The following is a 24,441-nucleotide window of genomic DNA, read 5'->3' as shown; positions in this document are numbered from 1 at the left end:
CAGTAGCTCACCACCACAAGCAGCACACCAGCAGCAGCAGCAGCAGCAGCAGCGCTCCACCCTGTATTGAGGAAGTGAGTTTTTCTTTCCTCTTCCTTCACAGACAGAACAAGTGTATCCCACAGGCTCTGCAGGCATGCTTTTTTTTTTTTTTTTTTTTTTTTTTTTTGTCATGTTACGTTGTCGTGCATTGTTTTCGTTGCCATAATCTGTAATATAAAATTTCAGCTGTGGCCCAGCAATCCTGTAACAGTCCACTGCAATCTGGATCAAAAGCTCCTTTCATAAGGCGAGAGCTAGCCTGTACTAATCACATTCAGCTATATCAACCAGAGGAGTAATATTTGCTATAAATAACACTAGCTGCTCGCCACTGTCAGACGCTGCACTTAAGATTTCCGTTTCACCCATAACACACACACACACAGTCATACATGTCCACGCTGGCAAAACACCGACCATATCTTCTGGACTTACTTTTAGCGTCAATATGCTAATATGAAATACTTCCTTTTAGCTCCTTTTTAGCACCTCTCAGCGCTCGTCTGTTATTTCATGTCTTTACAAAGCTAATGGGTTTAAGGGCGTTGACCGGCTCAATGAGGTAGATAAGATATGAAATAAATCATTCTAGTTTATCCAGTTGTGTGTTTTGGGAACAAAATGTGTGAGTGTTTGCTTCCAAAACACTGATAAGTCCTAGTCGTCCACAAGGGGAATCACTCGGTGACCTTTTGGTAACACACAGGCAGGAGTCTCAAGCATGAAATTGATTGTAGTTTAATTATCTGTCTCTTTTTTAAAAAAAAAAGTGCTTTCAGTAACAATTCTCAGGTTTGATCTTTTTTTAGTCTGCCCTGCTTTTCTGTGGGTTTTTTTTATCAGTCGATACCTTTCATAAGCAGTCAAGCTCAGCTCAGCTGTGTTGTGTTTTTTTTTTTGTGTATGACCTCAGGGTCGGGACTCTCTGTTTCTACCCTTGACCGTAGTCTCTATAGCAACAGGACTGACCCAGGAGGCACTTGAGTTACAGGGAGAGAGGGGTTGTGACAGGGAAGTGGTTTCCTGGCTCCGACTGGGAGAATAAAGTGGGATTCTGTGACTGCGCCTGCCCTCTGGACTGTTTCATTCACTGTTGCACAGAGGAAGCCACAAGGATCATTGCCAGCCTGCAGAGTCACATGTCCGCCATTCACACATGCCCACACATTTTGAAATTTTCTGAACAAACAAAGCCAGTGTTTTGTTTTTTTTTTTGTTTTTTTTATAGATTTTTTTTTAAAACAATTTCACAGCTTTCAGGCCAAAGCTTCTTGCTAGCATGCCGATTTAAGTTAATGTGCTGCTTGGAAAAAAAGTAGGCTAAGAAAGAAAATCTCAGCCAAGAGCTTAACATGTCTGGAAATGTCTATTGCATGTCTTGAACTTTGTTTTTTTTTGTTTTTTTTTTTTTCTTTTTTCAAAAGTCAACAGCTCTTGATGGACTAAAGCTGGGTGAGTGTAGTCAGTCATCATTCCAGTGACATGTAGGTCAGTGGATAAGCCTATCTGTGTTGTAGGCAGTGCGGTTCTCATTAGTGCGGTGCCTTCCAGATTACTCTCAGAGGGCTTCAGACAGACAGACAGACAGACAGACCAGCACTCCCACTCCTTATCCGGCCCATTTCACTTTCTCGTTATGTTCGTCGTCGTAGGGGAAATCTTCTTAGTAAAAACGATGAGAGAAATTGTAGGTACGTAAACATTGACCAAACACTATCATAAAGAAGGAAAAGGGATAAACACAACAGTGTTGCAGCGCTCTCTAGAGCTCCCTGCGGAAGACCACTTAGTTGTACGGAAGTGGATAAATTCTCATACAGCAACAGTGCGTAACGCAAATAAACAAGACTGTGCGTTGTTTAGAAAATATGTTTTTATGCATGACATCACAAACTTCCAACCCAATAAGAGCAACTGAACTTCCTCCTGTAAAGATTGTTTAATTTGAAGGACATTTGTCCCAGATTGACAGAATACCAGACTCACAAGGTCATCATTCAGGTTCCACTGTGGTTCACTAGTTCTCCTACTTGGCGTGTTGTCAACATTGTGCAACATAGTTTTGTTTTTACTTTACAGATAAGGCTGTCAATATTCAATACTTTTTCATTAAAAAAGACCAAAACCAACAATGTTTTAGTCTGTCTCTCACTACTTTCAGATTTCACTACACTGTCTTTGTCTTTCAACTCCAAAGCCGTTTGTTCCTTCTTAGTTATAAATCTTTAAAAACAGCTTGCAAATATATGCTTAAAGGCTAAATAATTAACTGAAACTGGGCACTGTAGTTTTTTTAGCAAACATTACTCAAACAGGAGTAAATAGTGCACTTGTTGGGGAACTATTTTCAGCTGCAGATTTTAGATTAGATTAGACCAGACTAGATTAGATTGACTTTATTGTCCACTTCAGTGGAAATTTGTCTTTGGGGTTTTTTTTCCCGAAGTACAGTAGAAGCACTACACATAACACAACACACCGTTACAAAACAAACAACATATATAATATACAATAATGCAAATGAGCAGGTAGCAGCAGATAGGTTAAGTGTTCCCTGATGCAGCTACTCTGTGCTCAATGTCTGTATGACATAGGAAATAAAGACTTGTGTATGTTCCAGCTGGAGCGTAGTAGTTGTGAGATATGTGCGGTTATATGTTTAGGCTTCCTGTTTACAGCGCTGTTATGTATATGGCAGAGTTGTTGGTCTAGTGAGTATTTATGACAGCAGGACAGTGTATGTAGGAAGGACTCAAAATAAACTACAGTGCCCATGTTCTTCATTCATTCATTTTTTAATAGTTTTGGACGACAATGCAGATGTATGGCAGAGAGAGGAATAAACTATATCAGGCTTTGGTCGCACAGGAAATACTTGTTTTAGTATTTTCATGGGATTTGTTGACAATAACATCACCAGACGTGTCATTTAATCAGGCTATCGTAGAGAAGCACTGATGAATGATAAGATAGTTTTGGAAACTGGAGTCTGTAGGAATCAAAGTGTAGTTTCTCAGTAACATTTAGATTTTCTGTTCATGAGAAAACATCTTTAAGGTGGCCGATTGACTTCTTTCATCATCTTTAACATGTTCACCACATCTAGTCTTTGATTTTTCTCTCACTCTTTTCAAACGATTATATATATCTCCTCCCACAACCTTTTTATCATGACCACTATCTGTTCTTGCTTCATGATTGTTTTCTTTCTCGCATACCTCATGACAACCCGCAACAACCCCTTTCTCTCTTCTGACACACACACACTCACACTCCCCCCCTCTTCATCTAGTCCTCCCTCTCCTCCCACTCTGCACGGCATGCGTCATCCATATGCTCAACACTTGTTACTCGGGGTGAACGGAGCCAAGCCCTATGTCATCCCCTCTGGTGATAGACCAGATTACTTTTTATACATGAGCAGCCTGCTGCTATAGCAGAGAGAGAGAGAGTGTGTGTGTGTGTGTGTGTGTGTGGGAGGCTGACAGGCTCTCGGTTGCGCATACCTCACGAGAGTGTGGGCGTGTGCATACATGCACCCATTTTTAATGAGTCGGAGATAGAGGGGCTGGCTGATGGCTCCTTCTTTTGAGTCAACTTTGGGAGGATAACAGAGTTAATCAAGTCAGTTTTATCTGTATTGTCCAATATCACAAATCACATATTGTCCTCAGGGGACAGCAATACAATTCCTTTATCCTCAGACCCTCGACTGGGATAAGGAAAACTCCCCAAAAAAATATTTAATAGGGAAAAAATGGAATAAATCTCATGAGGAGCAACAGAGGAAGGATCCCTCTTCCAGGACAGACAGACATGTGATAGATGTGCGTGTACAGAACAGACCAGACAGCAAAATTATAGATTTACATATATCAAGAATCTGAAACTAGTCACGGGACAAAGATTTCCAAAGTTCCTTAAAGAAACTTTCTGTCATTATAACGAAACTGAGAAGCGCTGAATGGCTCAGTAATTTTGTTGTGTGTGTGTGTGTGTGTGTCATGACTAATACCTCGGTTGGCTATTAGGTCATATTTTGGGTAGCTCTGAAAATAGTTACACCCACTCACACAAAGACCGTGGGTCGTATATATAACCAGATGACCATTTCATAGAAAAAGAACGACTGGCATAGTTTCTTTTGAAGCAACGTCTGACACAAACACGCGCCCACACCCACACACACACACACACACCGTCTCTCCCTGCTGACAGCCGTAGGTCAAGGCTATCACAATTTTTTTTTTTTCAGCCCAGTTAGACAGTCAGGATACGCAGCGAGTGAAGGTCTCAGAGATTATGGGCTGTGGCGGCATACAGATTACGAAGAGGGGGGGGGGGAGGAAAAGTCACATTCTCTACATGCTCCGAAGAACAAAGCTCCTATTGACCAGAGCGCATTCCTCGCTGCGTACTGTACTTGGATAAAACTTCTGTGTTGACCTCAGACTCTTGCTATAAAAATTATATATATACATACATCCCCGTAGCAAGTTAAAGGACGGGTTTACAACTCCCCTCCTCCCTTTTTTTTAAACCCTTCCCAACCAGATTGAAAGCTTGAAAAGATTTTCCGGCTGTTACATCTCTTTATTTTGCAGTAGAGAGAGTTTTCGTTAAAGGATGAGGATTTCCAAAACGACGCCTGATTCATGGCCTACTTCTCGTTCATCCTCGTCTTCGAACCAACGAGGCTGCAGCGTACACATGATATCGTAAAGCTGCCTGTTTTGCTCGTCTAATTTCAGACATTTCAGGCTTCTCCTGAAACCTGAAAAAGTATTGCAATACATATTTCTACCTGTTTATCGTCTAATTAGTTGCTTTTACGTCTCTTTCATCAGATTGTGACTCATCGTCAGTGATCAGTTGTAATCTATATGCAAATTTGAGGACACACCGGTAGCGCAGTACGTATGATGAAACAATAGGATTGAGTGTCCGTGATGAAACCTGTTGTGAAAGGCTCCTTTTACAGAAGTGCCTCTGCACTGAAGAGCTGTAATAAATCCACCGATACAAGTTCAATTCAAAACTACTGTTGGAAATGTTTACTTTTTTTCCAATACATTTCCTCTAAAATAAGCCTTTTTAATGTAACAGTAACGCCGTGTTAAAGAGAAACTCGAGTATATGTCAAACCCAGGTGTTATTAGCATTATGACTTGGTCTTAGTGATATTTTTCTCACTTCCCCCACTGTATATATATTTGGGAAACACGTACACTGGCAAGAATAATGTTGGTCAGGACAGGAATCACAAGCCTCCTACAGCTTCTCAGGAAACACTCGTGTTCACCTGAAAAATAAACACAGAAACTAGTTCCTTGGAAATCGCTGTAGCTTCCGAAACAAAGTGCATAACAATTGTAAAACCACTCCTACTACTAGTACTACTACCACTACTACTACTACTACCTCTCTAGTCAGAGTCTGGATGTCTCTACAACAATCTCTAAAATGTTTTCATGATTAATAGTCATAAATGGATAAAAATATGAGAATAAATCCGAAGTTAACAAATACTAAAAGTTCCCTTTTTAAAGAAGGACCTGAGGTTTTTGGGGCGACACGTTCACACCAAACACTGATTATCACTGTTTGACCAGATCCTCTTTTTTAGTGTAAAGTGATGGATGTCCCGTATCATTTTGACTCTGCCCTAAAACCTCACTGACACCACTGATTGGTGACTGCTTACATGTCAAAAAGAAAACATGAAGTCCTCAGTGAAAGCATGTTGTGTGACCGTGGTCGTGGTTATCAGTGGAAAAATACATCCCATGTGTTTTTCATCGAATGGAAGCATTTTTCCTCAAATAAATTTGTAAGCTTGAGTCTCTGACAATGATCCAATCCTGCTGGTCACGTGGTCATCGATCAGATGTGCGGATCTGATATCAAGATCAGTCAGCGTTTGTGTAAATGATTAAAAAAAAGATGATTAAAAAGAATCTGATCACTTAGAGCTGAAGTGTGACAGTAACTCCAGACATACGTCTTCCTCCTTCCTAATACTCCGCTCTCTGTCGTCTCTCTCTCTCTCCAGTGCCTGAGGATGTCCAAGCGGAGCTTGTTTGTTCGTCTGGTGCCATGCCGCTGCTTGCGGGGTGAGGAGGAGACGGTGACATCGCTCGACTACTCCCACTGCAGCCTGGAGACTGTTCCTAAGGAGATCTTTAGCTTCGAGAAGACCCTGCAGGAACTCTACCTCGATGCCAACCAGATCGAGGAGCTGCCTAAAGTAAGGCGCACGCAGTGACGTATAGATGCTGTTAATTTCTACTTTATATACATCTACGATGTTAAAAACCCTTGAACCACATGTGCGCTACTAAATATTGATTTCCTAGCATCTTGAACTAGTTTATCCCTCATGAGAAGCTGTCATCGTGAACACTTTTATTTCATATGCATGTTAAAAGAAGAGCTTTTGAATGATGCAACTTTTAAGACAATCAGGACATCTAATATTACACTGTATACGCCAAGTCCACCATACATGATTTTGATAAAAAAATCTAGGTCATGACTGTTAATGGACTTTATGAGTTATCTCTTCTCTCTTTCTCTCTCTCTCTCTCTCTCTCTCTCCACCAGCAACTGTTTAACTGCCAGTTACTCCATCGACTGAGCATGCCAGATAATGACTTAACAGTGTTGCCAGCAGCAATCGCAAACCTCATCAATCTCAGGGAGCTTGATGTCAGCAAAAACAGTAAGCAAAAACATCTTGTATTTACTGGATGTCTTCATCTTTTCCTCAGAAACATCACTCGGGTTCAGTGCTGTTTTGTTTAGCAGGTTAAATGAGTCGTGTAAAACTGCAGCATCAGATCATCATGTCACCGATTACACGAAAGCTGACCGCAGCTACCGGAGCGGTGACATGTACAAAGTTCACATGTGTAAACTGTACTGTTTATCAATGTGTTGTCATGACTACTACCGACATCAATCAGTGGATTTATTTTCTTTTTTGAAAATGACACTGCCAAGAACGAGTTGCCTAATTGGTATCATTGTTTAGATTGCCTGAAAGATACTCTGAGGTAAAATGCCACAGCATGTTTCATTTCTCACATATGATGTCACAGGACTGGATGACTCACAACCCCTGATGTGATTTTGATTAAAAAAAAGAAGTGGACAAGTCTGTACCCGCGATATATACTTAGATATTATCTTCAGTGCACAGCATAGTAGTAGGGACAAAACAGAACGACTAGCTGGAGCTTCTCAGAGCCGGATCTTACACAGACTGTACGAGGTGTTAAACTCAGAGAGTTTTATCAGCAGTTTCATAAAGTGGGACGTGACAGTATTTGCTTAAGTGTGACATTAAACTCTTTGATGATAAACAGTCGCACCGTTGAACATGATGTAGAGCTTCGTCCTAGAAGTCCTTTAAATTTTGCCTGTTTGATGAAAAACTTTCCGCTGTCAGTGTGGTTCTAACCCGACACCGAGAACAGGAAACAGCTGCAGACTAAAGTGTCTGAAAGCTTCGACTTAATAACCGGCTACAAGTAGAATCAGGTGACTGTGTTATTTTGAAATTTCAGTATTTTCATAACATCCTGTTGCATATTTCTGCAGAGGAGTTTTTTTTTTTTTGCTTCAAACGAGTTGTAAGCACCTCGACGTCAACGTTTATCTATGACGTTACCTCCGTGCTTCCCAAAATGTACGTTGAGCAACGCGAGCCAAAAGAAATGTGGTGACACCGCGGGTTGCTGTAGAAGATAGTCGATCATCGCCGGGGTAACCTTGAAGCTAACCAGAGCAGAAAAAGGAGGATGCACGCTCAGCAAAAAAAAAAAAACCCTTTCATGGATAGAGAAAGGTTAAAAGGGTAGTTCTAATATAAATTAACGAGTGCAGAGACAGCTTAAATTAAACAAACGTTGAAGGATGTGGTGGTGTTCTCATGAACCAGAGGCGCATGTGTCGTGTTGACATTTAAAAGTAACTTATCCTTCTCGGCGAAAGCACTCTGCGTTAAGTGTTGTGGACACAAAACAAAGTAGGTGGAAATAAACTCTTGAGACTCAAAGTCCTCCTCCTCCTTTCAGCGCAGTTCACACAATGAGGATGTACGGTGAGAACTCGCAGACTGTCACAGTGTGGTCTTTTTCTTCCTGTTCTTCCTTTCGTGCTCTGTGATTATGTCACCTCTACTGTTCTCTTGTTTAGAGAGGAAAAGGTGCACAGCCGCTCTTAATGTACTCTTGAGCACACACACACACACACACACAATTCAGATACTCTACTCACTTCCTGTCTACTCGTGATCCACCTGTGTTTTAACATTCACAAAGCTTTTCCCCCTTGCGAACACGAGAAAGATGGCTCGCGTTATCCCTCATCGTTTTGCTCTTGACAGGAGTCATTTATTTTGTCTCAGCGGTAATAAAACGGTTGAGATACAACATGCAGATGTTGAATCAATGGTGTGTGTGTGTGTGTGTGTGTGTGGTGGTCATATTTCTAAAGTCACTTGCTTTTTGGGTATTTTTTTCTTCTTCTAGGTATCCAAGAGTTTCCAGAAAACATCAAGAACTGCAAAGTCTTAGCTGTTGTAGAAGCCAGTGTGAATCCCATATCAAAGTGAGTAGAGCGCACACTCACCTCTAATTAACTTTAATCTTGCACGTGCATTTTTACTTTTTTTTGCGTTTCAGTGTTGCGGCGTTGCAGCAGGTTCGTCAGGCTTTTGAGTGAGTAATGTGATTCTTGTTCCTGTGTGTGTGTGTGTGTGTGTTTTAAACAGGCTCCCAGAAGGCTTCACCCAGCTCCTGAGTCTGACGCAGCTCTACCTGAATGATGCCTTCCTGGAGTTCTTGCCAGCCAGCTTCGGCAGGTCAGTCTGTTCTCCCGTTTTTTTTTTTTTTTGGATCGGGATGAAATCGTTTCTAATAAAAGTTGAAATGATACCCTCAGGCTGCTTTCCTGCTTATTGTTAACAGTGGTTGTCAGTGTATGTATCATGCAGTAGATGGGAGTTTACCGTGGTTTAAATAGCATAAGATTTATGAATCAAATTTTAGGATGACGAGAAGAACCGTTCGGTGTACTGTTTCCATGAAATTGACATCCTTTAAAACCTTGGCTCCAAATACAAAAAAAAAGAATAATATTTCCCTTCCTGCATTAAAGGTCAAAAATACAAAAACATATCACGTATCTGACAGACTGACGCTAGTCTGTCAAGAGATTTCCTGTCACTGAATCTCCTACAATAGAGCTGCTATGTTGACAAAATATTGATTATGACACAAGATTGATACTAGATTGTGTCACTTCTAGGATATCACTGCGTCGTAGTGATGCTATCTATTGTAAGTGTTTGGATAGATACAGTGAATCACTATTTTTCAGTATGACTGACCCCTTGCTTACAGTAAATATGTAGTATTTACAGTGTATTAAGGCACAGATGACCCCAAAGCTAAAGTAGATGTTTTGTAGGAAGACAAAGATAATCGTCCTTAATAATTTGACAAATTCACACCTATTGTTTTAATGTGCGGTCTCTTAAAGGCTAAACTGGTTGTTTCGTGAAACCAGCAGGATCAGTCACGCTCCGTATTGTTTGTACAACACAACATTTTAGCGTTAAGCCTTCTGAAGAGACCAGAGAGGCGTGATCACACGAGACACGTGACGAAGCGAGTCGCTTGAAGCCCCGCAAGCCTGTTTCATCCCTTCTGCAGTTGTGCTTTCTTTATTGTCAGTGCTGCTTTAGTTCAAGAGAACAATTGCATCAGATCCGTCGTGTTTTTTGAATGACAAAAAAAAGAAGAAAAAAAAAAAAAAGACCATGTAGCTACACATCATAGCTGGTTACTGGTAGATAAGCCAGAAGAGGAAATCATGGCGACTATCACACACTAAAAAGGAGTTTTATGCTCCAAAAGCCATTAAACACACAGTAATATTCCTGTGGGGCAGAATGTTAAGCACGCCTTAATGAGAAGCACTGAAGAATAATTGATAATAATAGGGTGCAAACCAACAGGCAGACTGTTACTGTAGACAGAAACATTTGCAGACTTAAAGATTAAAGGGGGAATATGATGCTTTTTGTGATTTTTCTGTTATTTTTATACTGTTATGATGTCTGATGTCTATGTTAAACATGCTCAAAGCTCTAAAACCTGAGGTGAATGTTTATAAAAATGCTCCCTGCCAGGGCTTCAGCCTACTCTGAACACTTCCTTTGCAAAGTTATGATGATACTTCCTCCTGGTGATGACATTGGATTGTTCACACATGTCCACAAACATTCATCTGTCCCATAGGGGTTGTTCACATCGCATATTTTGGCTCAGATTTCAGCTCGGATATGTACAAATGTATCTGAGAAATGTATATTTTACTGTTTGTTTATCACCAGACAGGAGCTAAAACAGCCTGTTTCAGACAGAGGCTGAACTGAGGGGCTGCATAAAGAGCCAGTATAAGATAAATAAGTATTTTTCTTAACTGTGAAGCATGCAAAGATATTCCAGTAGAGCCCCAGAATATAAATATAGAAATCTAGGAAATGTGCATGATGCATCCCTCTTTTTAAAGTCAATGAAGGTCACTAGTACTATTTTTCTGGTTTCAGGTTGACTAAACTACAGATCTTGGAGCTGAGGGAGAACCAGTTAAAGATGTTGCCAAAGTAAGTAGCTTTTTACTTCACATGTCTCCCAAACGTCAAAACGCACAAAGTAGGGAGCGGTATCACTGTGAGTCATGTTCACGAAGCACGCCAAGAACTCTCACCCTCTTCTTTTCTCACTATCTCTCTCTCTCTCTCTCTCTCTCTCTGTCTCTCAACCACTGCAATGTCTCTGCCGTGTCTCCCATCCTGCCTCCTTTTTTTTTTTTTTTTTTTTTTTTTTTATCGTAGATTCATTCCCCACACCTCTAACTGTAGTATTAAATTCCACAGCGTTACATAAGAGCCCCCTTTACTTGGTTGCTTGCTGTGACAGGTTTTATAATCCTCTACCGAGACAGTGGTGAGGGTTATTTCACCATTTGAGAAGGTTACAGTGCCGCGGGGAGACTTAACGTCCCCAGTATATATTTTGCGAAAAAAAAAAGCTCCAGGTGATTGTGAAGGGAAGTTACTTTCTCTTTCTGTCTTCTCTCTCTCTCTCTCTCTCTCTCTCTCTCTCATGCTTCACTTGCTGTCTCACTCCCATTTTATGTCCTACCCATTTCTCAGCAAAACTGCAATTCCCCATTTGCCTTTTTTTTTTTTTTTTTTTTGTGCTTCCTCCCTCTGGCTGAGTTTTCTTTTGTTATCTCACTCACTTTCCTTTTTTCTTATTTTTCGCCAACTGACTGACGGGCCAGCCGGTGCATAAAGTGAAGTGCCGGAGCTCAGAGCGGATCCTCTCTCTCTTTCTTTTTTTTTTTTTCTCTCTGGCTGTGTTTATGTGACAGAGGCCAGACCTGTTAAAGGCTGGAGCCCTGACAAAGAAAAGGACTAATGATCGGGAACGTTGCCAGAGCAACACACAAGCATCTCAGAGATGTAAACAAATGTGTGCACGGACAAAAGGGGTGCAAAGTCTTTTCAGGGCTTTACACATAGAAAACGCAAAACGTCTCTCTCTCTTTTCTCTGCACACAAACCCGAGCGTATGCATAAACCAGATATTCCTCAGTATTTTAAAGAAAGCTCACGACTCGGGGTCATAAGCCATAGTAGTTCGGTGTAGCTTATTCTTAGCCCTTTAAGTTCACATGGGGGTGTCTGGTGTTCTCGCCAACATCTGAGGTAAGAATGTGACAAAGCTGGCCGACGCTCAAGTACGTCGACATGATTCATGTTTTTAACAATTCTCCAAGAACTTGCAAAATCCGCCAACGGACTTAAATCATATTTACAATTTGCGCCGTACGTCTTTTTTTTTTTTTTTTTTTTTTTTTACGAGAAGCACCTAAAAACAAAACAGACCCCGCGCTGGTAGTGGTGTCGACGGGGCCTCCGCTTTCCATTCCCTGCTGAATCTCACTCTTCCTGTGAAAGGATCATCATCATATCTGTTTCTCCAAAAACAGAACAAACCGAATCTTCCGTTTCATCTCCAGTCACGGTTTCTCTCTCTCTCTCTCTCTCTCTCTCTCGCTTTCATTTAGCGTGTAGAATTATTTTGTTGGATTTGTGATGCACTCCTTGGATTTTTTTTTTTGTTATTTTTATAAACAACTATTTGTCGTCCTTATCTTCCAAGTTAAACACAGAGCCGTGTATCACATTCTTTATCATGCCCAGAATTATACAATTTAAACACTTCAGTCCTGTATTTTATGAATAGCTCAGAGGAATGTCATTCATTCAAGGACAAAAAAAAAAGATCTTTAGCTCCCACTTTTGGAGACTTTTGTGTGTTCGGGGATGCAGTCGATTTTAAATTAGCATGTATTGCTATATCTACTCTTTGCAGCTGATTTCGACATCTTGTCAGTGCGTGTTTGGGAACATAAAGGTCAATAAGTGTTCACTATTACTGCTCAGAATGTGAAACAAGCCTTAACAGGAATAATTAACTTTCAATTCCTGTTACTGGTGACAGTTAAATATAGTAAAGACCGTGAGTAGTTGAAAAGCGCTGTTTTTTTTGTTTTTTTTTGTTGTCTGCTTGTTCACAGTGTAGCACAGAATGTGAGACTGTGACCTGAATGTGGAGAGAAAATTCTGGAGCAAGGCTTAGGGCTAGCATACGTCACATTTTCCATTATTTAAAGCATATTTCTGTCACGCCTGAGCCCTGAAAGGTATTTATTTCCTCGTGCAATTATTCAACGAAAGGAGCGAAGACCACATATATCCAAAATATACCATGAAAAATTAAAAGTTTCTTGTGGTTTTTCTGTTTGAAGCGTATTTGCTCGTAAATCTTTTGCTGTTTGCTCTTTGCCTCATAAAAAAAAAAAAAAGGGTGGGGGGCAGTTCAGTGGTTTCTATCAATCCTCAAATCCTGTCACCAGCTTCCCACATGTGAAAACATGTAAAATGGCATCCTGATGTGTGACCGAACTATATATATATATATTTTTTTTTATTTTAACATCTTATTCCCTCTCTTTTGTCCCCCGTGTGTCTACAGAAGCATGCAGAAGCTCACACAGCTGGAGAGGTTGGACCTGGGGAGTAATGAGTTCACTGAAGTGGTGAGTATCTGTCAGTCGGTCTGTCGATGCCCACGGCGCTCTATCTCTCCGGTGGTGACCTCACCTCCTCCCTTCCTCGATCCATTTCCTTCTCCTTCATTTTTTTAAAAACTCTTGGTTTTTTTTTAAGCGCACATACAGTAAGAGCTCAGTTTTCACTGTTACATGACTTTTTATTAATACGTAATAATCACAGGGGAATAATTAAATTAACTTCATTTTCATTTGGTTTATGAGTTAAGCCCTTCGTTCTGTTCCTACGCCACACACACACACACACACACACACACACACACACACATCCCTATCACTTAACCTCCTTTCTCTTCTTTCTTATAGCCTGAGGTGTTGGAGCAGCTGACTGGAATCAAGGAGCTGTGGATGGACGGGAACAGACTGACGTTTTTACCTGGGGTATAATATACAGTCACACACACACACACACACATACACATACAGCTGTCTGAAAACCAGCAGTTGAAGGAGCTGCTGCAGTTTGGAAAATGATTTTTATTCCTGGATGCACACAAAAGGAAAGCATTACAGAGAAGACAAGCAGTTTTTTTTTTTTTGAGGGGGGGTTTGCAGATGTCCCGATAATAATTACAAAACGTTCTGCAGCTGCGAAGTAATTATTTTCCTTGAACATAATTAATTTATAATGATGTTTTGATAGTCAGAATGTGTTACATGAGATTCAGTTTTTCATCCAAATGACCAGCTTGTTTTTAAATGGGTCATAATTAACCTCTTCCACTCCTCCACTCCTTTCATACACGCATTTTAGTCTTTTTTTTTTTTTTAGGGAGGGTCGGGGGATCTTTAGGTGGAGATAGCAGGCCGACAGTATATCCCACATAGAAGTGGTATATATCATCTGAAAGCTGGCAACCTGAAGATTAAACAGTGTTTCCACTTTTTCTAGTAATATATCTGTAATAACGGCCTTAGAATATAATGATGGAAGTATATGATGGCCATTCCCGTACTCAATTATGTGTCAGTTATGTTTTTGCAGCAGTTTTTGGGTTGATACCATTTTTTACACAGATTTGGTGCAAAATTAAACCATTTTTGACCACTTGAGAATTGATTAAAAATTGTCAAAAATCCCTCCAAAGCACCACATTAAGACCTTGATAAACTTTGTGGAGAAATTCATGCTGTGATTTGGTATCAAAAACTTTTGACGTGTGGAGATTTCTGTAGGAATTGTGTTTTTCAGCAATCGGATAGCAAGCACTTCTGTTCTGGAAATAGCTCAAAACCCCCCCTTGCTATCAACATACCTAGGAAAACCATACATCCCCTGAACGCTCTCAGTCTCTAGTTTGTGGTTGTAAATTTTCATGAGGCTGTGATTATCCTAGAGGTCACTATATGTCATTTTATACATATAAAAAAATGGTCTCACTACAATGAAATGGCTACTATGGAGACCGACGTCAGCGAACATGAATACAATCGGGCTCATTGAATCCACAAGCTTTCCAGTCATACCTAATTTATGCGATTCCAAAACTGTTTAGGGACCCAGTGTGCAGAAATATTCGACGGCTGTAATCACAGTCCGGCCTTTTATAAGCACTGACGTCTGTCAAACGCGTAAACCAACACGACAACACAGAAACTGTCATTGTTTTCCTTCTTATAAAATATCAGTGTCAATTTCAAATTGTAATAATCCAACAGTGTTCATGATTATATGAGGATTCTCTGAAAACGTGTGTTTCTTATGCATTATAATAGATAAATTTGTAGTTGATGACACTACTTAAGGAATACTTGCTACTACTTGCTGCTCAGGATGTTTTTGTTTAAATCCGCTGCTCCTGCGTTCACCAAACACACGCTGCTAAATCCTTGGCATCAATTATGAATGCCTCATGAAAGAACATTTTTCTTATCATAAAACTGTCTGACCTTTTTTTTTTTTTTTTCCCTGTGCGGCTCGCTCGTATGAATGTTTGAAGTCGCGTTCAAAAAACTGTCTCAACTGCCCGAACTTGTTGTCAATCGCTCCCTTCGGCTTGATGAATGTCACCTGTTCATTAGGAGGTGTACATGCGTGAGATTTGATCATTTGGCACAATCAGCGCCCTTTAAAATGACCATATAAAGCCGTATTCAGACCAAATCAAGCGGCACGGCGTACAGCCGCAGGGTCCAGCGGAGGTGTGGGCGTGTTTATTTGTGCTGTTGTGAAACAATCAGAAAATAACGTTTTTATTGATCTGATTCACCGGCTTTCTCACTACCAGCGCTCTCTTATTCTCAAGCTGCTCTCCCTCTCGCTGGTACTCTCTCTCTCTCTCTTTTTTTTTCTCTCATCTTTTTAAAAATGAGTCGGGAAGCCAACAGCAATGTCTAACTTTGCTTTTAACGTTATCAAGCGAAGAGAAATGTCCTCCCCTCGCCCCGGTAACGTCTTTTGTACTCCCCTCATGGCAGAGTCTGGTCTGAACACAGCCTGAGGCCACCTGTTACATTTGTGGGCGAGTTTCATTCACAAAATGTTCCCACAGAGTCAAAAAAACAAAAATTTTCTTATTGTAGAGCTTCAAGTCAAGTCAAATTTATTTACATAGTGTCATATCACAACAGGAGTTATCTCACGAGGCGCTCGAGCTTCGAGTCCTGTTATCAGAAATCAGCAGACAAAAACAACAACAACGTGTCATCAGAGCGGGACTGTGTGTGTAGTGCGACAGAAACAAAGAGGGAACGCTTTGACGTGAAGTTAGAAGCTAAAAAAACATCTTTCTAAAGAAAAGCAGTGTGTGGTAGGAGACAGTCAAGGGATGTGACAGTCAGAGATGTTGGAGGAGAGAATATCAGACGACAGTAGGTGATGTTAGTTACACTGAAACTACTGAAAATGTAGCTTATTGTTGCTGTGCTGAAATATGCCAATAAACATATTAAAAATCTGAATAAACCTTTCAGTAAATTGACCAACCATGATCATGATAATACGGTGAATTTTGCATCAAGTTTGTGTTAGTTGTGCATTTTATTTTAGTGGGTTTTGGTATCATATTTAAAGGAGCAGTGTGAAGGATTTAGTGGCATCTCGTGGTGAGGTTGCAGATTACAACAAACCGAATACACCTTCCCCTCACACTCACCTTCCAAAGCGTGTAGGAGAAGCTACAGTGGCAGCAAAAAAACACGAAAGGATCTCTTTAGAGTCAGTGTTTGGTTTGTCCGTCCTGGGCTACTGTAGAAACATGGCGGTGCAACACGGCGGGCTCCGTAGAAGGGAACCCGCTCCCCTCTGTCGATATAAAGGGCTCATTCTAAGGTAACAAAAACGCAACGATTCTTATTTTCAGGTGATTATACACTAATTAAAACATACTTATGGATATTATATTCTGTTTCTGCCGAGTCTCTTCCTCTAGATGTCGCTAAATTCTGCACACTGCACCTTTTTTAAACTCCAAATTCAGATGAAGACATCATGACTCTTAAGTCAAACAAGTTTTTCTCGCCTTGTGAAGAGAGGCGGAGACCTTTTTTGTTCATGCCTCATGCAACACGTCTGCCTACAAGACAATTCAAAGAAAATTGATGAATAGTCCACGAATGTTCTTTAAATCATTTGCATGTGCTTCTTAAGAACTAATTTGTTCGTGTGAGTTGTTTTTGCATGAGACACATTGTGCAAACAACAAACAGCAACTCCATTTCCTTCCTCACAAAACATTTGCAGAGCAGTTTGTTTGTTTTTTTTTTTTTAATTAAAAGTTTGAATCTTGCATTGTTTACATCCATTTTCTGGAATCTGTATCACATCACCTGCGCGTGCACGTGCGTCCCCGTGCGTCTGTACAAAACAAACAAAATGACCCACTCATTAAACATAACGCTCCACAAGGCTACTGGTGGACAAAAACTCCACAGCTTACCTTTTTTAAATGAGAATAATGAGATATCAGTGACTTATCTTTTGTGTGTGCGGGTCTCCTTTTTTATCTTATCTTTAATCAGATGCTCGGGATGCTGAAACAGCTGGTGTACTTGGATGTGTCCAAGAACAACCTGGAAATGGTAGATGAGCAGATCTGCGGCTGTGAGAGTCTGCAAGACCTCCTGCTCTCCAACAACGCCCTCACACAGCTGCCCGGCTCCATCGGTGAATATTATACACACACACACACACACACACACACACGCACACACACGCGTCTTATTTAAAGGAAAGCCATTATGAAACACCCTTCATTCTCTTTTAGCTATTGCCAATGTATTTTTTCATGCCTGGATTGATTTTGTTGTTTTTGTCGTTACGTAATTCCCATAAATGATGTGACAGTGTTTTTCCTGCGTAGCTACAATATATTTTCATAACATGAAAAGTCCCCCTGACTTTCAAAACTTGCACTTCAATGTAATTACAGAAGAGAATAACAATATCCACAGTGCAGTAGTTTTGAGGGGGGGTGGGGGGGGGGGGGGGGGGGGAGATGAGGCCAGATGCACAGCGCAGTAGAAGTCAAGGTTGATTGCTCTAGTTACTGTATTGATGACAGTAATTAATTAATCCAATTAACTGCTGTAATAGATATTCCCCTTTGTGGTGCAACAGCAAACGATAATCAATAATTGCCCTGAGCTGTTGTATGCATGCATCTCTGTAACTCTCTCTCTCTCTCTCTTTCTCTCTTTCTTTTCTGTTTTAATATAGGCTCACTGAAGAAACTGACCGCACTGAAAGTGGACGAGAACCAGCTGATGTACTTGCCGGACTCCGTCGGAGGGTGAGCGTCACAGCGATTTTGCTTTAATATCAGCAGAGTAAACCTGGAGATCCGGAGTGGATTATTGTGCTGTTTTCATCCGCCGTCCGCTCATCACGTAAAACGTCTGTCTGGATAAATCAGATACAAACATAATGAACACTCTGATGATGCTGATGATATAACTGACGATGGCCACGATTACGAAATCTGAATAATTGAATGTTTTTTTTTATCGATTTATAGAAACAGTTTGAGGTTTGATTTATCACGGAGGGGTCGCTGCTAATCTTCAGCTCGATGACCCTCAAATGCAATACTGTCAGATTAAATCAGTCGTAGCTATTCACAGACTAATATCGTCCTCAACAGACAGGTAAACTCAGCAGTCGGCAGCTGCTGAGGCTTTAGTGTCCATATGCCGACCCTTCGTCTACTCGCGATCATTGCGGTGCGGCAAAAAAAAAACCCCATCAGGCTCCAGCTCAATCCACCAAGTTGTTGTTCTTTTTTTTTTTTTGTTTGTTTGTTTTTAATTGATCCACTTCCATGAGAGAGGCAAATCTACTTTTCCTGAGCATTTTCTAGTAAAGCTGTACAGTTTTGTTCTCCGTCCATTGTTTCCAAACACCACCAATTATCCGTTATGTTAGAATGTGTCTCCTCGTGTACTTTGACACAGATTATGTGACAAAGCCTATGGTTTAGTTTAATCCCACGCAAGGATTTTAGCCTAAGCAAGCTGATTTTTTTTTTTTTTCTCTCATTTATACATAGCTGATTTTATTCAGCGCACTGCCGATGCACTGTTGTGTTGTTTGTCCCTGGTTTTTGTATTCTGCAGGGAGCGGTCAAATCCTGTGTTTTCAGTTCACTGTGATGCTATAACACAGTAGCACTCCCGCAGGTCAGACTCACTTTGCATTCATCCGAATCCCCCAGCGTGCATTTGCATTTTTCATTCAGCAAAAAAAAAAAAAAAAAAAAAAAAGCCCCAGCTGCACCGCATTTCTGTGTCAACATGGGTTCAGTTTGAAATGTTCCTGTTTTTAAATTATGTCCCGTGGAGCTTTTAAGATGCATCCATGCTGTTGGATGTTGCAGGGTCTCACTGTTACTACTGTCACAGTAGCTGGTCTGCAAAAGACGTGATCTCAGTTCTTGTTTGAACTGATTATTCTGAAGAGTTTCAGCATTATTTAGTTATTTCCTGTCTGTGCATTTGAAGGTTTCTTATGCTTGTGTGCAATATCTTTTCTATGCACTGGGAAACTATTATATCGAATTATTGCGCAGCCTTATTTCAGAGCAATCAGGAATCATTTCACAGTCTCGTCCTGCCCGGTAACGCCACCCGGCTTAACAAACCACAAGATTTAGTTCTTATTTTTACCATGTTGGCGTTCCAAATCTTTAATATAGATGATTTGAAGTCCTTTTATCTTCCTCCTCCTCCTCCTCCTGCTTCTCTCTGTATTAGGTTGACATCTCTGGATGAGCTGGACTGCAGTTTCAACGAGATCGAAGCCTTGCCTTCCTCCATCGGCCAGTGCGTCAACATCCGCACCTTTGCTGCAGATCACAACTTCCTTACCCAGCTTCCCCCTGAAGTGAGTATGCATATTAGTCTATATATGTTGCTCTGTGGAAGGTGTGTTATTATGTCAGTCTGCGCATCGATAACTAGACTTGTCGGCTCGTGGCTCAGATTCCCTGTTTTTTTTTTTTTTTCTCCTCACAGATGGGCAACTGGAAGAACGCAACCGTGCTGTTTCTACATTCCAACAAGCTAGAGTCTTTGCCCGAGGAGATGGGCGACATGCAGAAGCTCAAGGTCGTCAATCTGAGCAACAACAAGTGAGTCCGGACCGATATTATTCATGCATGAGCGTCAAAGTCATTTAGTATTTTTCTCACATATCAGGTGTTATATTAAAACCAACTTTTTGAAACTGATTCCTGCAGCATTGCGGTAGTTTGATTGCATGAAAACATAAAAACAAAAAGAATGACAGAGCATCATTCTTACCAGAGCGCACACATAATCAGAAACACAACCTGATGATTACAACATCATGATCGAAAGGTCTTAACTCTGATCAGAATGAAAATGGGTCGGTTTGGAAGCTAAAGCCTGATTGAGTAACCCTTTTTAATCAGGGGTTTTCCATTCCTGGTGTCAGCTCTGTGCCAGCAGTGATAAATAAATTGGGGGGTTTTTTTTGTTGTTGTTGTTGTTGAATGTAAAAAATTTTCAGATTTGTAAATCTTGTCAGTAGAAGCAAGATAACCCAGTCGCTGTTTTGTTTTTCCACCGCAGGTTGAGGAATCTTCCCTACAGCTTCACTAAACTGAACCAAATGACTGCTATGTGGCTGTCTGAAAATCAGGTAAGGCCACATGTATTATGTATGAATAATTAGAGCAGCAACGATCAGCTGATCATCAAGTCTTTTTTTAAGCGAAAATGCTAAAAGAAATTGCTGTCTGCAACTCATGAGAATGTGAGGATCAAACACAATAAGACATTTGAAGACGTCAGCATGAATTAAGAAGTTATGATGGGCATTTTTCACCATTTTCTGACATTTTATAGACCAAACAATCGATCTGCAGATTAATTGATAATGAAAACAATCGTTAGTTGCAGCCGTTTTTGGTGAATATACTTCACAAAAGGTGCTCCTGCGTTTAGAGCCGTCAGTGAAGCGTTGTATAGAGATCGTAATGGCAGCAGCGTACGTGACTTACCACAACATTGAGCTGCAAATGAATCCAGTTGTGCCAAGTAGCTCACAGGAAAACCCATTCAAAACGCAGTTCCAGGACATTTCATCTAAATGTGCCAAATGTCAGCGCAGGTCAGGCTTAGTGATACTCTGCATCTTTTTTTTTTTTTTTTTTTTAAAGCGTTGAAGGATCCTAATGAATGACAGAAAATGTAATCCTGACCTTAGTGCATGTTTAAGGACAACAGTATGGTAAACTAGACAAGCCTGTCAAAAGCCTGTCAAAAAGCCTTGGAAAGCGACGTGACACAAATCTGAATGACACGGTGCCAGTTTCTGAGATAAGACAGCAGCAGCTAGTCAAGAAGTAAAGCGGATGGAGAGAGATCAAGGTTACCAAGGCAAGTTTTGGTGCTCGAAATTTTGGACTTCTGCCTTGGCTAACGAGCCCCCCCCCCTCCTCCTCCCAAACAGAACACAAGATAAGCCTATCAAAGGTGGAAACGTTTCTGTCTGGTCAGCTCATGTGTCAGGAAGTGACCTAGAGTCCCACTTTGTCATATCAGCTTTAGTTTAGTAGCTTTTGTATGGGAAAGGAATTCTCACACTACTCGTATCGAGTCTAGCGGAGACGTGTAGAGGTGAAGGAAGGTCGGAGAAGACGTCGCAGCAGGAGTATATCGAGTCAGTTTGTTTATTACAGTCTGTTGACTCGCACTGAACTGTTGTAAGCCTTTGTTCAAAAATGTCTGAACAAATTGTCACCGGAAAACTGCAGCTGTTTTCAGAATACTGCAGATAAATTGTTACGTGGAAACAGCCGTAGAGCCGACATCTCCGCTGTCCCGGTTTCATTTCAACTGCATGTAAAATACAAAATGAAAAAAATGAGAATGTTCTTATAATTTACAAGACTTCACGGTCAATATCCTGCTTAACTTTAGTTAATTGTTAACAAGGAAGCTGTTCTGACAGGACACTGAAAGTCATATGACCAGGATCCCTTTGTTCAAGACCAAGGGTGACCAAGCTATTGCCCCCCAAAACAGCCTTCCTGTAGACATAAAGTCTGTCATTGTGGATCCCATTTGTACAAATAGGCCTTTTTTTTTTTTTTTACTGATGTTTTGTCTCATCTTAGTGAGTGAAAATGGTCGTTTCTTTTGCTTTTGTTGACTCGTAAAACACTTTGACACTATAAAGGTGCTATATAAATAAGTTGTGTCAGGAGCTGAACCCCGGGAGAGGAGGTCCAACAAGGCACATCAGCATTAAGACACAGAGGCACTGATGGGCAGGTGCAACAACAGTGACAGCGCCTGGGGGGGGGGACGGGGGAGGGGGGGTGGAGACACTGACGGCTTCATCTAGGAATGGATGACAGGAAGAGGCACCCTGCTGCGATTTGGAAATGTCTCAGTCAAAGCGGGGACCGGTGGGTGATTTTTTTTTGGAGGAGATTAGAGAGGACGAAACTCAAAATAAGTACGGGGGGGGGGGGGGGAATTAGAGGGGAGGGAAACCACATTAAATTCATCAGCGGTGCAACTTGTGATGTGTTAACTTCTCCCCGCGGTTAGGTGAGATTTTTTTTTTTTTTAAGCCTTTTCATGTGCAGATGATGACGCCGCCCCCGGGTTCACTTTTTCCGTGCCAAAGCCGAGGCACAGGGAAACGCCAGGACACTCTTTGCAGCATTGACCGTCTCGACAAAAACGCTGTTGATTTGCAGATAATGCACTCAAACCTACTTTTTGTCTCCCCACAGTCAAAGCCCCTGATCCCTCTCCAGAAAGAGGAGGATCCAGAGACACACAAAACTATGCTGACCAACTACATGTTCCCCCAGCAAACCAGGACCGAGGACTGTGAGTACTGTGTCTATTCACTGGGACACAATTTCTCTTTTATATTCCGTCGTGATTACTCTGGCAGACCCTCAAACTGAAAAATGTTTCTAGCCTATTTTCACCAGTGAATCCTCAGCAGAAACCAGGCTTGTTACTTCTATTCAGAAAATGAAACGCTGACGGATTTTTTTAGTGAATTTATCACCAACAAGCAGTTTGAAATTTTAAAAAAAATGAAGATAAAAGTAGTTTTGTAAGCATGAAACTAACTTTCAAATCAGTTAAATGTATTTTGATGCCAAATTTCCAGCCTCTGCCATCTTTATCTCAGCCAAATGTTAGTCTTATAGGTGACCTGCAGGGATCCTTGAATGCATATTTTATAAAGGACCTTGTAACCTGAGAGCAGGGCTGAAGAAACACTAGGCTTTGTCTCTTTGTCAAACATCTGTTAGTTTTGGTTTCTTATTACACCAGACAGCTTCCACTGACCCCCCGGTGCCATCTTAGCTTTAGAGTAATTAGCGGTTCAAGCTCCTACGTACCTGAGCTATCGAAACAGCAGTGAGTCAGCTGCTTTTATCTTTGCTACAACGTCATACAAGTCACTGTCAGTAGGCTCTGTCCTCTATTAGTTTTTGCTTTATGCCATTTTCCATAGTTATTTACTGGGATTTTTTTTTTTTTTTTTTCCAAATGGGCTTCATCTGTTCATCTGTTTCCTTGTGTTTTCCTGAGAAGCTGGAATAAGTCATGACCTGACAGTGACGAGTATGTTTTACTACCTGTTGATAAGGAGAGTACACACCAGGTGACTCATATTATCCACTGTATATTGAGTTCACTGAGAAGTAACATATGTCACCGGCTACGTGTGTTTTTTTGTTCTTCTTTTTATGATTTTTTTTTTTTTTTTTTTCCAGAGCTGAATATCAAGAGTTCAGTTACGTGTTAGCAGATATGTTACATACTTTTATGTATGTATTTGTAGCTGGAGAGTACTCAGTTTCAACTCAAAAAGAGGAGGCTGATAGATAAAACAGAGAGCAGATCATCAAGTCAAGATGTCAGTTCAAAGTTTGAGGGGAAGACGCCTTATTGCAACCACAACCACCACTGCTATGACGTCATTTTCATAGAGTAATAATGGTCTTGACTTCTCCCTTTTACAAATGTAATGAAGCAAGAGTGTCGGCAGAGTTGACTTGAAGGCTGAGTGGTTATAAATTTGTCATACAAGTGTTGGTAATTTGCCAAGTAACCTTTTAACATTTTCTCTGAAATATGAGTTAAAGATTGAGGAAGGTCAAACGCATAAATAGTTCGAGGAAAAGTTAATTTTTTCCCTGTAATGGCGAGCAGCAAACTTTCCCTTTTTTTATAATTCAGCTTTATCTTCTGTCAATCTTTTTAAATATATTGTGAAATTAAAGCACAGGGCCGAGCCTGTTTGTTAATGCTTTCATTTCAATCCAGTTTGTCAGATCAACAATTCCAGGTATTAGTGATTCATTGTCGCAGGGTTGCGTCGGGAGTTAAAAGGGGTTAACCCTTGAATTACAAAGTTCCTCCACAGCTCTTGTCAATCTATCGGCATGCCTCGTGTTGTCATTGCACCATCTTGTGGTCAAAGTCAGACCTGCATGAGTCGAACACACACTGTGGGTGACTTAACAAAGCATTCATTAAGAAACTAACAAATTATCCCTCATCGCAGTTTCCGCTTTTATTTCAGACATTCCCAACTCTGACTCCGAGAGTTTCAATCCGGCTCTCTGGGAGGAACAACGCAAGCACCGAGCTCAGGTGGCGTTTGAGTGCGACGAGGACAAGGACGAGAGAGAAACACCCCCGAGGGTTAGTATCACACATTTGTCACTGTTCACATAATTGGGA

The 24,441-nt window shown here is 40.9% G+C and overlaps 1 protein-coding gene across 2 annotated transcripts in view; it reads left to right on the top strand.

Moving 5' to 3' along the window:
- Positions 1-24,441, top strand: part of erbin (erbb2 interacting protein) — a 58,464-nt gene that overhangs the window by 22,516 nt on the left and 11,507 nt on the right. Inside the window, exons 3-16 of one of the 2 annotated variants that reach the window (XM_044333316.1) lie at positions 6,095-6,289; positions 6,646-6,763; positions 8,577-8,655; positions 8,819-8,908; positions 10,661-10,717; positions 13,161-13,224; positions 13,564-13,638; positions 17,218-17,362; positions 17,915-17,987; positions 19,447-19,576; positions 19,708-19,823; positions 20,287-20,356; positions 22,464-22,563; positions 24,281-24,402. In XM_044333316.1, coding sequence (XP_044189251.1) covers positions 6,104-6,289; positions 6,646-6,763; positions 8,577-8,655; positions 8,819-8,908; positions 10,661-10,717; positions 13,161-13,224; positions 13,564-13,638; positions 17,218-17,362; positions 17,915-17,987; positions 19,447-19,576; positions 19,708-19,823; positions 20,287-20,356; positions 22,464-22,563; positions 24,281-24,402 — 1,425 coding nt within the window. In that variant the 5' untranslated portion in view covers positions 6,095-6,103. Of the gene's footprint in view, positions 1-6,094; positions 6,290-6,645; positions 6,764-8,576; positions 8,656-8,818; positions 8,909-10,660; positions 10,718-13,160; positions 13,225-13,563; positions 13,639-17,217; positions 17,363-17,914; positions 17,988-19,446; positions 19,577-19,707; positions 19,824-20,286; positions 20,357-22,463; positions 22,564-24,262; positions 24,403-24,441 lie in introns of both variants that reach the window. The other variant, XM_044333317.1, reaches the window with a different exon arrangement.

This window comes from Thunnus albacares, chromosome 18 (genome assembly GCF_914725855.1).
Source record: "Thunnus albacares chromosome 18, fThuAlb1.1, whole genome shotgun sequence".
Lineage (NCBI taxonomy): Eukaryota > Metazoa > Chordata > Actinopteri > Scombriformes > Scombridae > Thunnus > Thunnus albacares.
The sequence above is the reverse complement of the archived record's forward strand: the minus strand, read 5'-3'. Positions and strand labels throughout refer to the sequence as shown.